The following is a 15,410-nucleotide window of genomic DNA, read 5'->3' on the forward strand; positions in this document are numbered from 1 at the left end:
GTTTAAGGAATCAAATGAGATCAAAGTTATCAAATGTCTATCTATGGTTTTAATAATAATATTATTATTTGCAATTTGAGATATTTTCAAGCTGATTTTACTCTTTACTTACTTAGATAGTCTTTCAAGGAACCAGATATTAAAGAGCATTAAGAACAAATATCAAATATATAATCATTCATGATGATAATAATAATTCCAGCCTGTAATCTTCATCAAACAATATTCCCAATTAGAAAAACCTCCATTTGTATCTGGGTTCATTTTCATAATCATATATTTCCCGTGGCAGGCTGGTTAGGTTTAGGCACCAAAACTACTGGGTGAGATAATCTTCTTTCCAACACACACCTGGTGTAAAGAGCCGATGTGTCTGCAGAAGCTAATATTATTATTACATATTGAACAGCAGGCGTGTCAATACAACGCTTGTGTCAGGAGGTCAGAATGCAGAAGCTATAAACTTAAAGAGCAGGTGAGAGTCTCCTCATCCTGGAGACTCAAACTGTTTCCACAGAAGCACCTGTGCCTCTCACCACAGGTTGTATAGCCGAAGAGGCTCCGAGAACCAGTCTCGATTTTCATGTGGATTCCTCCCAACATGCAGGACAACAGCAGGTGTGCCGGGAGACGAGCAGCATCCAGCAAGATTAGGTTAAAAGTTGGCGGATCTTTGGCCAACTTGTGCACCTCGACACCAAAACAGTCCAAAAACGTCCGACAGGGTGATGACGACCACTGTCAGCTGATAAATAACATCCCCTTCGCTCCAGCGCAGGACGTTCATCCTCCGCTGGGCCCCTTTAAGACCACTTCAGGTCCTGGGAAGATTATGGATCCCAAAAACCTGAAGGTCTCCACAGTGCTGTTCAGTTAGAGGAGGGGGGGGGGGGGGGGCTGGGTGTTGGTGTCGTAGCACCTTTAAAGGCAGGTACAGGTAGAACCAAAGTGTCCTGACGTGGCTTCGTGCTGGTCCAGAACCATCACACGACGGTGCTCACCCTCGACTGCAGAGAGCCGAACCGAAGAGAGGAACAAGCTCATGACCTCAGAGAGGTGAGGCACTTTGCTGATGTGCAGGAAATTAATCTACAAACTACAAACCCCATGAAAACAGGAGGAAGCCGCCACACGGCAGACGCTGCCGGGGGCCTCACAGTGCAGCGCTCCCACTCAGAGCCTGAAGGAGCTTCGCTTCTCGGCCTGCAGAGAGGAAGCTGAGCCGTCAGAGGGAAGAGCAGCACCGTTCGTCCTCACTGTGGAGTCCAGCGACATCTAGCGGCTCAGAGGAGGAACTACAGGCTGCTTGTACAACCTGAGCTCTATCAGACTGCTTCGTGTGCAGGCTCCTCCCTTTTCCCTCACGTTCTGTGCTGCAAAGGTCTTTATTTTATAGAATACATGCATGTTTCTTCATTACACACCAACATACTGAGGCAAATTCCTAAACTTACTTCCAATAAACGTGAATGTGGAGACTCTCAGACACATTAGAGTCATTAGAGTCATTAGAGTCATTAGTGTCGCGCTCAAACATCCGTCCATTTGCTTTAGCAGTTTAATAAAACATGAGAGGCTGCTGCCGTCCACCGCCAAGAGGATTGTGGGTAAGAAATAAGCATGCAGGACTCCATACTGCTAAAGGCTACCAGATGTAGAAGTGCATGCTGGGATTTCTGCCAGACAGATTCAACAGTGTGCTGTGTAATGTCCTGTTAGTATAAACTGACTAATAGTGCTGATGTTCTTATTCTCTAACTGAAGAGGATTAACTGTTTGTTGTGTTTCTGTCAAATGAACATTGATGCTGCCATTAAAATACTAGTTGAACTCTGCTGATATGAGCCAGAGGGGTTACGGCGTCTGGAGCAGGAAGAGGCCTCCAGCTGGAGAGGACAGCGGTGCAGTGCATTCTGGGTGTTGTAGGTTTTCTACCTTTTGGAGCGAAACACGAACACCACAGATCCCTTTGGTGGGGAGGGGAGGGGCCTGAACACCTGTACTCCATCAGAGCGCTGAGGTTCTGTCTCATGCGTACCTGATATGGAGCAGTAGATGAGCTGTGGGTTCACTCTGCTCAGCTGCTCGTGTCCTAAACCCATCTGATGAAGCTTCCCTGGTAGGTAGTTTTCTACCAGCACGTCACACACTCCTGCAAGCTGACACACACACACACACACACACACACACACACACACACACACACACACACACACTTAGAACAAGTTGACGTCTTAATAATGCTGATTTATTCTTCCCTTTCAGCCTGTTTTAGTTTAATTCTCTCAGATGGGACAAACTAAAAAGACTCACTAAAGTATTAGAATTTTTTCCTCTACGGTGGTAGTTTAGGGGAAACGTGAGCGGGACATGGATGGAGAACTGTGTCCCAGCTCACTCATCTCCAGGTGTACAGACACTGAACTAACTCCTCAGCAGTTCAGACGAAGCTAAGTGTTAGCTAACCTTCACACCTTATAGCACAAGCTCCATGACTTCACGTAGCAGTTTAAGTTTACTTCAAAACCTTTCTGGCTTTTTTAGTAATGCTGCTCTACGTTTACGTAGTTGTAGGATTCAACTGTTTCCTGTGGTCCACAGGTAAGAAAGTAGAATCACCAGAAATCCTAATGTTGAAGTCGATTCAGAACAAAACATTTAGTCATAGAGTCGTACCTCCTGGATGACGGTCGCTCCTCTGGGATGTTTCAGGTCCACAGAAATACTCTGAAATCAGACGAAGCGTCAGCAGAGGCTCCTTATCAACACGGTAAAGCTTCTACAGGTTTCATCCCTTCAACCCTCTGAGCTTCGTGTCCCTAAACTCTGTCCACCCTCAGCCAACACCGACGGAGCTGCAGGGAGCTCACAGAGAGCTGATGTCCACAAGATCGGCATCATTTCACCCAACCAGCGTCTGAACGTCACAGCAGGAAACGCCTGAGTTCAGTCTGATGTGGAGTTCACAGCACACACGCACGCACGCACGCACGCACGCACGCACGCACGCACGCACGCACGCACGCACGCACGCACGCACGCACGCACGCACGCACACACACACGCACACACACACACACACACACACACACACACACACACACACACCTGTTTGTTGCGGTTGACGCTCAGGAAGTAGGCGCTCTCAGGGCCGACAAACGGAGGACCCCAGGCTCTGGTGTCGTCACCTGCACCTGTTCAACAACACACACAGTCAGGCTGCTTCTATGTATAGAGGTGTGTGTACGTAGGTATGTATGTATATATGTACATATCTATTTATATATCTATTTTGTTTTGTTTATTAGAATTAAATAAAAATATTATTCCAAAAAAATAAAAAGTTAAAAATCATACCAGAGAAAAAACAGCCACCAGGAAGGAGGTGGAATAACTCTGAAGGTCGTTAATAACATCTTAGAAAAGCATCTTTCTTTGTTTTATTCATTTAATAGTCACAAGAGAACGACACAATACAGAAAAACAAGAATTAAAGAAGCAGACAGATAAAAAGAGTTACAGGAATCAGATAATAATTCTTTAAAATGTCCAAGGAGACAGACGTGAAGGTTGATTGCACCGTAGTTTTACAGACGTCCTTTAATCCTAAACAAGAAGCCTGGTTTGATGTTTAAACTCTTGAATGATAGTCTGCTGTCTCGTCAGGTGCGATATGGGTATGTTTTAATGGCAGGATGGTCGGAGTCACAGGTGGAGGTGGAGAATACCGTGTACTGAGTCCTTTAATCTGCATTTAAAACTAGTTTATGATTAAGGAGTGCTGTTTAGAAAGAATCAAAGGCAGACTGAGGGCAGGTCAGGGTCAGGGTCTGGTCTGGGCTGGTCTGGGTGGATTCTGGGATATATAAAACAGTATCATCAGCAAAGAAGCGGACCTTGAAGCATTGACTGGTAAGAATCCTGTTATTTAAGTATAAAGGAAGAGCAGAGCTGAACGATGTACTTCCACTGACAGCAGGTGAGCCTCCCAACTCTCGTAACTAGGCAACGCAAGTATGTTTTAAAGGTACATTTCATAATTTAGACAACGTAGAACAACGCAGGGCAGAATGTGCTTAAACCACATCTGCACACTCGTTACAGGCAACCTGCAGGCGCCATGGCAACGCCGTAAAGGAAAAGACGAGTATGAAACGTACGTCAGGCCACGGTGTGGTCTTAAGGTGTAAAATATCCACCTGATGTGTCAGTGTCACCTTTCTGAGGCGATGCTTCTGCTCAAACGGCCTCCTGAGGTAGATAGACAACGCGGACTCACCTGGTCGCTCCACTTTGATCACCTCTGCTCCCAGGTCTCCCAGGATCATGGTGGCGAAGGGACCCGCCAGAACTCTGCACACATTTTATTGAACGAGTCTCATTTAAAAGTTAAACGACATGAAACCTGACCAGAAAAACTGCTCACCTCGTCAGGTCCAGCACTCTGACGCCCCCCAGTGGTCGGAGGTCGTCTCCTGTTGGGACGGAGAGTCAGACAAACGGAGAGACGATAACTCTGATCTTCTCTAAAGAGATAAAAATGCCATTAACTGGAAATTTACGCTTTTTCTTGTTGCTTTTTATTGATTAATTTCTAATTCAGTTCAGTTTCCTTTATTTGTCACTTACACAGAAAGAATGAATGCCGTCTTTCACTTGAATGCCGTTAAATAAAGAGATAAATATCAACAATACTGTCCAGCAAAAACTAATGTGTTCAAGAAGCAAACTACAGACAATCTGAAGTCTTAAGAGATGTTCTGCATGTCTGTTTCTGCACGGACAGAAAAGTGTTTGTATTTAAGAGGAAATAAATAAAAAGTGTCCATGACGACCAGATGAATCAAAAATATTCAACTTATGTGAATGAAAAACCACGAAAAGCAGAACATTTTCTCCTTTGAGATCCCGGAACAGTCACGTTTTAGGAATTTCATCTCGAAAAAGGACTTAAAACGATTATCAGACTAGTTTTCAGTCAATCAACAAAGCGATTAATCGACTAATTGATTGATCGATTGTTCCAGTGCGCATGTGTGGAAGTATATGCAGCCTGTTACGACTGCTCCTGTTCGTTTTCTTATTTTTTATTACTTTTAACTATCTTTTCAATTATTTGTTTTACTTTTTTTGCTTGTAATATGTTTTTAAGACGTTCCCTCTCCAATACATGCTGGTGGAGAGAGCTCTTGTCGTCTTTTTGCTGTGAAAGAACTACTTTAACTCTGCCGGGTGGCCGTTGGTAGCCGTTGGTAGTCGTTGGTAGCCGTTTTGGCTTCACGAGTGAGCAGCTGATCGCTCTGAAACCTGCTGGCATCTTGACCACGAGATCTTCACAAATTCCAGAAGAATTGTGGAGGAAAACACACCGAGGTTGCAGAGGAAAGAAGAACCAGCGGAGGAGAGAAACCAGAGGGAGTCAACGGAGGCGTTTGGAGGAAAAGAAACATAAACCCTGTCTCCCCATCGTTACTATGGGCAACGTGAGATCGCTGGTAAACAAGATGGAGGAGCTAACAGCGTTAGCCAGGAGTCAGATGGAGCACCAGGAGTGTAGTCTGGTGTGCTTTACGGAGACATGGCTGCATCAGGACATTCCCCACCACGATGTTTCCATCGGTGGCTTCCAAACTGTTCGTGCCGACAGGGACTGCACCAGGAGCGGTGAGCGGAGAGGAGGGGGGCCGTTCTGGTGAACAACAGGTGGGGCAGTCCTGCTCATGTTACTATCAAGGAGCTCATCTGCAGCCCGGACATTGAACTGTCTGCTGTTGGTCTGCGTCCATATTATCTGCCACGGGAGTTTTCACATGTTGTCATGGTGACTGTTTACATTCCTCCTTCTCGTGTGATGTCATCCACTCCACCACAGCCCAGGTACAGACTCTACACCTGAGTGCACTCACTGCTGTCTCTGTCTTCAACCATGTCACCATGGTAAAGGCACTGCCCACCTTCACCCAGTACTGGAACTGTTCCACCAGAGAGGAGAGGACTCTGGACTCTGGACTCACCTGATTCACTGTTGTGTTTGAAGTCTATTCTTATTCTTTTGGAGCTGTGTGTAACTAAAAGCAGTTTCCCCCTGAGGATTATTAAAGGAACTCTGATTCTGATTCTGATTAATGACAAGAGGATAAATAAATAAAAATAGAATTACACGCTGCATCATCAGACACGACGTTTCACAGTTATATTGTTATGAAATCTAATATTAAACTGATCAGATCTGAGTAGAAGTTAAAGTAAAGCATGTTTCAGTACTTTGGCTCCAGCATTAAGCAGAAACACTATTTAAATATCAATAAAGTAAATATTAATATATTGATTCTAACTAATAGCAGCTTAAGTCATTACATGTTTAGTTACATATTTAGAGATTAAAAAGCTGTTTCCTCATTCGTTGACCAGTTTACCATCTAAACCTTTTCTTTTTTTGTTTTTTCCACTTTCTTTTCAAATATTTCCATCATTTCAGCAACTTTAAGTCATGAAATAACATTAAACTTTTAAACTTGTAGATTTAAACTTGTTTTTCTGAAGGTTTCTATGTTAATATGTCACTTATTCATCTTTAACTTTACTTAAATTCATCTTCCTAACCTGCCTGCTGAGCTCTCTGGAGTTCAGGTGTGTGCAGTGACTGAACTCAGTCTAGCAGCGGAGGCTAACGTTAGCCTGCTAGCTTTAGCTCCGGGTGACACCCGTTACCTGTCTGCGCGTGACACAGCCGCCGTCCTCCGAAGGGGCGCCGCACCGGGAGGCTCCTCCGGGGCTGCGGAGAGAAACCGAGCGGGAAAGGAGCCGAGAAGCGGCCGAGAAGCAGCCTGACAGCCGTCGACATCTTCCCACCTGTTAGCACCAAGCTAATGTCCCCGCTCTTCCGGGTTGGCTTTTCAAAATAAGGGTCAGGGTTTGTGCTGCGTTCAGGTGCTCCTCGGATGGCTCACTCTCTGTCTTTTTAAGGAAAGCCAAAATGGTCATAATTCTTCTCAATTTCCAAAGTGTCTGAAATGATTATAAACACCACATGACGTTAATAAACGGCTAAAAAATAAGACAACCTTCTTTAATACCAAAGGTTAAAGGTTCAAAAGACCAAACAATGTAAGACTAAATAAATATTTTCCTCTGTAATTATATAAATCTTGCTGAAAATATTCAATTAATGTCACAACAAACTTTTTTTGTAACCTTTTTCCAATCAATCCACTTTATTTATATAAGACATGTAAAAAACCACAAGGTTACCAAAGTGCTGTACAATAACGATAAGGGACAATGAACAATAAATAAATAGAAGCAGGGACCACGCAATTCTCAAATTGAACTTTTTGACCAAAATGTTTTTAATCTGTTTACAACAAGAATAAGATGAAGTTGAAGTCCGGTGTTTATATGATGCCTGTAGGAGTTTAAATGTCAAGATGCGCTGCGGCATTTAAAATTACTTCAGACGGCAAGAAAATTTAGGCAAATTGTGTCCCTTTTGGTTTTCCATACATTTTCCAAGTACGGCAAGCAGAAAGTGTCAAATGTCATCACTTTTCATACTCTTCTTTCTTCGTGTAATGAAAGAAACGACTTTTTCTTTTTGATAAATTTACTTTAAAGGAAGAAAAGAAAACACAACAGACGTCTGTAAAACGATTTGACAGGATTTATTATTTATTTCCATATACAAAAAGATCAAATTGAAATAACCCTTTTTTTTCTACAGCGATTTTTATTCTAGTTTTCTGAAACACTTAGTGTGTATGTGTGAGTGTGTGTGTGTGTGTGTGTGACTGTGTGTGTGTGTGTGTGTGTGTGTGTGTGTGTGTGTGACTGTGTGTGTGTGTGTGTGAGGACTAGATCTACATTCATTCATACAATAATGATCCTGGCACTGGTTTTTGTAGAGAGGAAGATAGAAATAGAGATTTACAATAGATTTATGAAAATAGATCACACACACACACACACACACACACACACCTTGTGTTTCCTACGCAGATCTAACAGCAGCTCCACATCTGGATGCTGAGTTTTTCTCTACAAACCACCACAGTTAAAAAAAGAAAGTTCCTACCAAGGGGCTTTTCATCAGGACTGTAAATCAAACTTCTATGTTACAGCGATCGTTGCTTCTCAAAATTAAGAAAATAAATTTTTTAAAAATTCCCACCGGGACCTTTGAACGTTACAACAGGATGGGCGGTACCTGGGAAAGGGGGCTTTTATTTTCTTAAATGTCACCTGTCAGGGCGTATTTCTTTCACCTGCTGTGTACGTACATATATATTCATATATAATAATCAAAAACAGCTTTTCCCGCACTTCTTCCGTCCAAAAGACAGGGTTGGTTTTTTTTTTTTTGTTTTGTTTTTTTACAGTAATGAAAACCAGTTTTCTTTTTTATAGCATATTTGTTATTAATTCAGTAGTTTATCTCTGTGTTCTACAGTTGAGCTACAACAGTGAAACATAAGGTACAAGATTTACATTTCACACCATCATCATCATCATCACCATCATCATCATCACAATGAGGGTTTGTAAAGATGGCCGCCTCTCGGTTCGAGCTAAAGTGTGTTTCAGAGTCCCTGAAGTCCTTAAAGAGCTTTTTTTTTAAAGTTATTTTTCAGGTCTGGTTTTATTTTGTCGTGAGCTTTATCGTTCACGAACAAGACGAAGCAATAAAGTCATCAATCATCAGGCTGAACGCAGATTATTGATGTGCAACAACTTAATTAACTGGATGTTTACAGTTTTTACAGGTCGATGAGTTTGTAGCTCATATTTACTCTAAATGCCAAAAGTTAGTGGTTTCACTCCTCGAACGTGAACGTCACCTTTGAATCACCTGAGACCGTCGTGAGAGCGAATTATTATCTTTTGGTTTTGGAGCAAAACAGTTGAGCTTTTCTGAGCAGGGTTTTGTGGTCGGGGATCATTCAGATGGACGATAAAGGTTAAATCGCCGTTGGTTGAGAAGCTGCACATCATTTTCAGGGGGCGGCCATCTCTACACACCCGTCTGTCCAGGACGAGAAAGAGTCACGTGACTCCTCCGTTCATCACAAACGGCAACAGCTTTGCTCACGATGACCCCTTGACAACATGCCTGGGAAACCCCTCGCGGCTCCTCCAGCCAATAAAAGCCCTGAATCAGATGTCACATGAGTTTCTTTGGATTGGAAACCAAACATTTACCTGATTTCAAACACCTCTTGTTGGGAAAGTGGAACCACAAGGTTGATACTTGTGAATAAAGTGTTGTAAGTGTTTAACATGTGGACGCATCAGCCCTGAAAAACTCCACTGAGGGTTAAAACTCAACAAGAGGCACAAAAAGAGGCGGAAAGCTCAAAGTCAAGGGGTCCACTGTGAGCAAGGCTTCACACAGGAGTAACCAGCTGTTAAACGTCCTTCTGCCGCGATGGCCCACGGCTACTAAAACAACAAAGGTTTCTAGATGTTCAGGAGAAATCAACAAGCTCGTTGGTCGCTCGCCAATTTGTCTGTCCAGGCACTTGACTGGCCACAAAAGTGGAAGCATCACTTGCACAATTAGCGAAACACAAAGCCTTTGAATGGGGACTTTTAATTTGAAATGCCGCGAAACGCTGCTCGCTGTGTCCTCCTGCGCAGCTGGATGAACCAACCACACGTTCTCAATCTGTCCCTTTACATTTATTACCCAGAATAATTATCACTTTCATCCTGCTGCAGCTGGCTTTCGTTCTGAAGAAGGTTTTTAAAAACGAAATATCTAAAAAGTCGGATGTTTATTAAAATAAGGAGCCCCGAAGTCCTAAAAATCAATCAATCTTTATCTATATAGTTCCAATTTATCACAAATCTTTTCTCAAGACACAAAGTCAAACTCTTTAAATCAGAGATTGAAGAATCCTCACATGGGCAAGAACCAGGAGACAATGAAAAAACTCCCCTTTAACAGGAAGAAACCTCAGACAGAACGTGGCTCTTCACACAGAGAGGAAACCCATGCATGCTTTGGTCATAACTGTGGTAACAACCAGGCAAACGGCCTCGTCGTGGTTGTTTTGGTGTTCACACCTGCACCAAAATGACCAAATGGCATCTGGGGGTGAAAATGAACCTGATGGAGTCTGATTTGAGTCGACTAAAAAGTGGCCATTAAGCGTAAAACCTAAATATCTTTTGGGGATTTTGGGGCTCCCATTGAAACACAATTAGATGGTAAAAAACAAACTGCAACAGATTTTGTCTCTGTGGTCGTTTTCCCAACCGCTGTCGGCTAAAACAGCCAGCGTGAGCAGGAGGACTCAGGCGACGACAGCTTTTCGTTTAGGAAGTGGAAGCCCGGAGGTGCCGCCATGTTGACTTTCACCCATCGTGTCTCTTTGCACACCGATAACCCGTTTTAGCTCGCTGTAGTTTTAGTTAGTCACTGTGACGTTATGTAGTTAGCAGTGACTCTTTAAGTTCCTATACGAGAGTGATGTGTTAGCCAACGCAATGCTAACAAGACGAGCTAAAAAAGGTTTTATTGACATGAATCGAAAGAACATTCATATATTTGTTATTTTCTTCTTCAGTCTGAGTGTCACACTTTGGGGTTGGGGGGTTAAAATCTGCTGTGTTGGCACTTTAGCATTGTTAGCATTCAATACATCGGCACAGCCCGTTTTTCCACTGGTTTCTGTGTGGGATGCTAACAATGCTAACAGTGCTAACAGCCCCTCCTGCTGTGTGACACATTCGTTTTAGATCTCGATGTAAACGACAGGTTTTGGGTTTTGGTTACGAATCCACGCATGTGAAAATGACGCCGTGTTTCTCATCCTGGAACCTGAACAATAACGAGTCTTCCCTCCATCGCCGATTCCTTCCTAGCGCACTGTTTCAGCCCGTGTGGCTTTAATGAGGTAATATGTTCCTGAAAACACCTGGAAACACCTGGATCTGAGTCGGTCTGTCAGTTTATTTGTTCGTCAGCATCGTCTGAGAAGGTTATGATCAGCCCTGGATGTGGGTACAAAAATACATTTAGAGAACTGATTCAGTTATTTAAATTATTGCAATTCTCAGATTTGTGTCACACGTAATTTAACGTGGGCCAAGAAGGTGTCGTTTCCTTTCGTCTGAATCATCCATCTATTATCTTCCGCTTATCTGAGGTCGGGTCGCCTTGGCAACAGGTTAAGCAGGACGCCCTTCTCCCAGCACCCCCCGGGGGATCCCGAGGCGTTCCCAGGCCAGCCGTGAGATGTAGTCCCTCCAGCAGGTTCTGGGTCTGCTCTGGGGGCTCCTCCCAGAGGGGCATGCCCGGAAAACCTCTAAGGTCTACCTCGAGCTCCTCACCCTCAGAGCTCCTCACCCTCAGAGCTCCTCACCCTCTCTCTAAGGCTGAGCCCAGACATCCTACCGAGGAAACTCATTTCAGCCGCTTGTATCTGTGATCTCGTTCTTTCGGACACGACCCAGAGCTCATGACCATCGGTGAGGGTTGGAACGTAGATCGACCGGTAAATCAAGAGCTTCTCCTTCCGGCTCAGCTCCCTCTTCACCACAACGGACCGGTACAGCGCCCCCATTACTGCTGACGCCGCACCAACCCGCCTGTCCATCAGGCCTGCTCCATCTTACCCTCACTGAGAACAAGACCCCAGATACTTAAACTCCCCCACTTGGGGCAGCAACTCACTCCCAACCCAAAGGGGGCTATCCACCTTTTCCCGGCAGAGAACCACGGCCCCAGACTTCCCGACCGCTTCACTCAGCTGCAAAGGTCACCGTCTGAATCAGATTCTCTAAATGCATTTTTGGTCCAGAAAAACCGTGGGGTGACATTTAGGACAAGAGGAGCTTCTACATTCAGAGGAAGTACAGAAAGGAGAAGTGAAGACGAGGAAGGAAGCTCCAGAGATGAAGTCAAACAAAGACACAAGACCAACGACGTCCAAAAACTTTGATGAAACAAAGAAGTGGAGCAAGAAGGACAGAGGAAGGAGTGGAGGGAGGAAAAGGGAATTTACTAAAGGAGGAGGAAGGAAACGATAACACAAGAAGAGGAAAGGATGCGAGAAGAGGTAGCAGGAGAAAGGAAAGGAGGGAGGACACAAGTGGAGAGGAGACGAGGACGGGATGATGAGAGTAGTTCAGCTCAGTCCAGGTGCTTTATGATATCGGCAGTTCAGTTCAGTCTAAAAACAAAAACCAGACACACTTTAATAACTATTTACAACGTGGAGGTTCGAGTCTCGCTGTAACCTGGTAGCTTCTTCAAACAGTTTGGAGATTTCATGTAAAAAAAATTAACCTCTCTAATCAAAATGTAAAATCCAGAGAAAAGCAAAAAAACAACGAATAAAAAACTCACAATAAAATATTATGTGACTACAAGTCGTCAAAGCAACTAATAAAATATAGAAACAGAACTTTGACACGTACAAAAGTCTTCTGAGGTATTTCTGGTGTATTGAGGTGATCTGTGGTTCATGAGCAGTATTATTTTGACCAATTGTTTTATCTCCTCTCAGCGCTTCCATCTTTTCCGCATTATTATTAGTCAGTGTTGTTTCTCTCCCGCACGGCCAAACGCCTGACGCTCCTCGAACGCCTCGTCTCGCCTCACCAAGAGTCGCGTGTGTTCAATGCACCGAAAGTCAAATGAACAATAAGCAGGAATATACAGAAATATATTCATCTTTGAATTTGAGTCATCTTCATCTTCATCTTCATCTTCATCTTCATCTTCATCATCGTCAGCAGCAGCAGCAGCATCGTAGACATTCACTGTTACATGTACGGCATCACAGAGGGAACCGCGACACAAAAACACACAAACAAAACCCGAAAAAACTACGTAGATCTTGTGTTTGTGTCCAGTTCGTATCGTTGGTTTCTGAACTGGACTCCACAAGGCCGGTTTCCGAGGCAACAGACGGGCGCCCCGGGTTTGGTCCCGGTCGAAGGACAAAAACCAAAGAAAAGGAGACTGAGGTGAGGAGGTGACCGCTGACCTCTGACCTCTGGACTGATGGAGGTTAACCTGACCAGGCGTTTAAATGGACAGGTGACAGACGTGAGGAGGTCAAAGGTCACGGGCCTGTCACTCACCTCCAGGTAACCACAGACTGTGTGAAAGAAGTGGACGTAGCTTCCAGGTCTGAGTAAAGACCGGACCAATCAGAGGAGGTCGTGACCAAACCGGACCAATCAGAGGAGGGTCGTGACCAAACCTGACCAATCAGAGGAGGGTCGTGACCAAACCTGACCAATCAGAGGAGGTCGTGACCAAACCGGACCAATCAGAGGAGGGTCGTGACCAAACCTGACCAATCAGAGGAGGGTCGTGACCAAACCTGACCAATCAGAGGAGGTCGTGACCAAACCGGACCAATCAGAGGAGGTCGTGACCAAACCGGACCAATCAGAGGAGGTCGTGACCAAACCGGACCAATCAGAGGAGGTCGTGACCAAACCGGACCAATCAGAGGCAGCCTCCGTGGAATGAACGTCACTTCTGGCTCCCAAAAAACCAAGATGGCGACGCCCGTAAGCGCAAAGCTTCAGGCTTCAAAATGGCGGCCAACAGGTGAGGTCACGGAGGCCACGTCCACTTTCTTTCCTGCACTCTGCGGGTCACACACAGTCGGACTGAGAGCAGGAAACAGTCAGCACCAACGGTATCAAAGCAAAACTAGAAACAAAAGAAGTCATCATGAGTCACATCATGTGACTGTTGTGTTCACATTGTACCACACACACTCTCACTCACTCACTCACACACACACACACACACACACACACACACACACACACACACGCACACACACACACACTCACTCACACACACACTCTCACTCACTCACTCACACACACACACTCTCACTCACACACACACACCGACCCGAATGCATAAGCCGTCAATGCATCACGAGGTCTTGCACCGTTTTCAGGGTAACACGTGTTCCCTTGTTTGGGCACCTTTTGCAAATTTACATAATCAGAACAGCCAATAGGCTTTGAGCACCCTCAGATAAGCCCCTCCCACCTGGTGTTCGCCATGCGCCCTCCCAGTCGTGGAATCTTGCGGTTAGTGTCGAATCCCCTCCCCCCACCCCTCCGACCCCTGCGGACCTGGTTACCTGAGAAGTTTTATTTCCGAGCCAACCAAAATGCTGTGGTTGAGCTCGGTCAGCCAATCAAATCTCTGCATGCAAGACGTTCGCCTCATGGTTCCTGAAAAACAATCCTGTCGGACCGCCGCCAACCTCAAATCATAACAGCTGAACACAAACAGAGAGAGAAAGGAAACCTTCACCTGACTGTTCAGTCTTTCTGGGTTTTGTTTTTCACGTCTTTCCTTCGAGACTTCACTTCCTGTTTCCCGTCTTTTTGGATGCAACCCGTTGGATCCGAAGGTTCGTCGCGTGTGAATAGTAACGTGCGGTCGCAGGAGGAGAGTAGAAAAGAAAAGGAGTCGGAGAAAAAGTAGAAAAACAAATGTTGTAGAGTTTGCTGTCGGTGGTTGTTGTGTAACAGTCATCGCGTTCCTACACGGGTTTTGCAGCATTGCAGTAAAAAAACATCCCAGTGGTAGGCTGATGGTAGGTGGTTGCTAGGTGACACGGTTGCCAAGTTGCCGGGTAGGTAGATAAGTCCAGATCGGAGACGGCAGCAGACGGAGGAATGCACGAGGAAAAATGGTAAAAAATCTGCAAAAGTAACAAAAGTGGTCACTGAGGTACCTCTAGGTAGAAGAGCATTCACTGAGTCGGACCTGAACGCTGTCAGTGTTGGGTTCTCCGGTTCTCCACACACACACACACACACACACACACACGGTTAGGAAACACACAAATGACTCCAGACTGAGGAAAACTTGAGGAAAACTTGAGGAAAACTTGAGGAAAACGAGGACGTGTGCTGGTAATATTTGTCCGAAAGGACGAAGAGAGAATCCGAGAAAAAAGAAGGATCAGAGTTCAAAAACACAAAGAGATCAAATAGCAGCTGCTCTCACACCGTATTTCTGGTTTAGGTTGTAAAATTCCTCTGAGAAACGATGATGTGTGTGTGTGTGTGTGTGTGTGTGGTAATTCGGTTGTTTTCACAGGAAGTTGAACCGAACTTCAGGAAAATCCGGCCCGGTAACGTCAGGCCTCCAAAGAAAGTTCTCCCTCTCGGCTGTCCCCTCATATACTGGACTCTTTGGGCGGCAGGTCCACGTTGGTTACCATGGGAACAGGTGCGGGGTGGTCGGAGGTAGGCGGGGCGATGGTGGCGGTGAGGCGGCGGATCTGGGAGATCCTCTCCTCCACGCAGCCGGCCGACAGTCGAGCCTCGGCGTCGTGATCCCAGCACTCCTCGACCGTCTCACAGATCTGAGCCAGACCCTGCAGACGGAAACACGACAAACGCTCAGGTTCCACCTC

General features: G+C 45.1%; 1 protein-coding gene across 1 annotated transcript in view; it reads right to left on the reverse strand.

Moving 5' to 3' along the window:
- sugct (succinyl-CoA:glutarate-CoA transferase) overlaps positions 1 to 6,855 on the reverse strand; it is a 75,476-nt gene extending 68,621 nt beyond the window's left edge. Inside the window, exons 1-6 of the mRNA XM_070852828.1 lie at positions 6,712 to 6,855; positions 4,427 to 4,475; positions 4,280 to 4,353; positions 3,109 to 3,194; positions 2,677 to 2,727; positions 2,039 to 2,159 (exon numbers count right to left, since the gene is read on the reverse strand). Coding sequence (XP_070708929.1) covers positions 2,039 to 2,159; positions 2,677 to 2,727; positions 3,109 to 3,194; positions 4,280 to 4,353; positions 4,427 to 4,475; positions 6,712 to 6,844 — 514 coding nt within the window. The 5' untranslated portion in view covers positions 6,845 to 6,855. The remainder of the gene's footprint in view (positions 1 to 2,038; positions 2,160 to 2,676; positions 2,728 to 3,108; positions 3,195 to 4,279; positions 4,354 to 4,426; positions 4,476 to 6,711) is intronic.
- Positions 6,856 to 15,410: the final 8,555 nt, after the last annotated feature.

This window comes from Pempheris klunzingeri, chromosome 21 (genome assembly GCF_042242105.1).
Source record: "Pempheris klunzingeri isolate RE-2024b chromosome 21, fPemKlu1.hap1, whole genome shotgun sequence".
Classification (NCBI taxonomy): Eukaryota; Metazoa; Chordata; class Actinopteri; order Acropomatiformes; family Pempheridae; genus Pempheris; species Pempheris klunzingeri.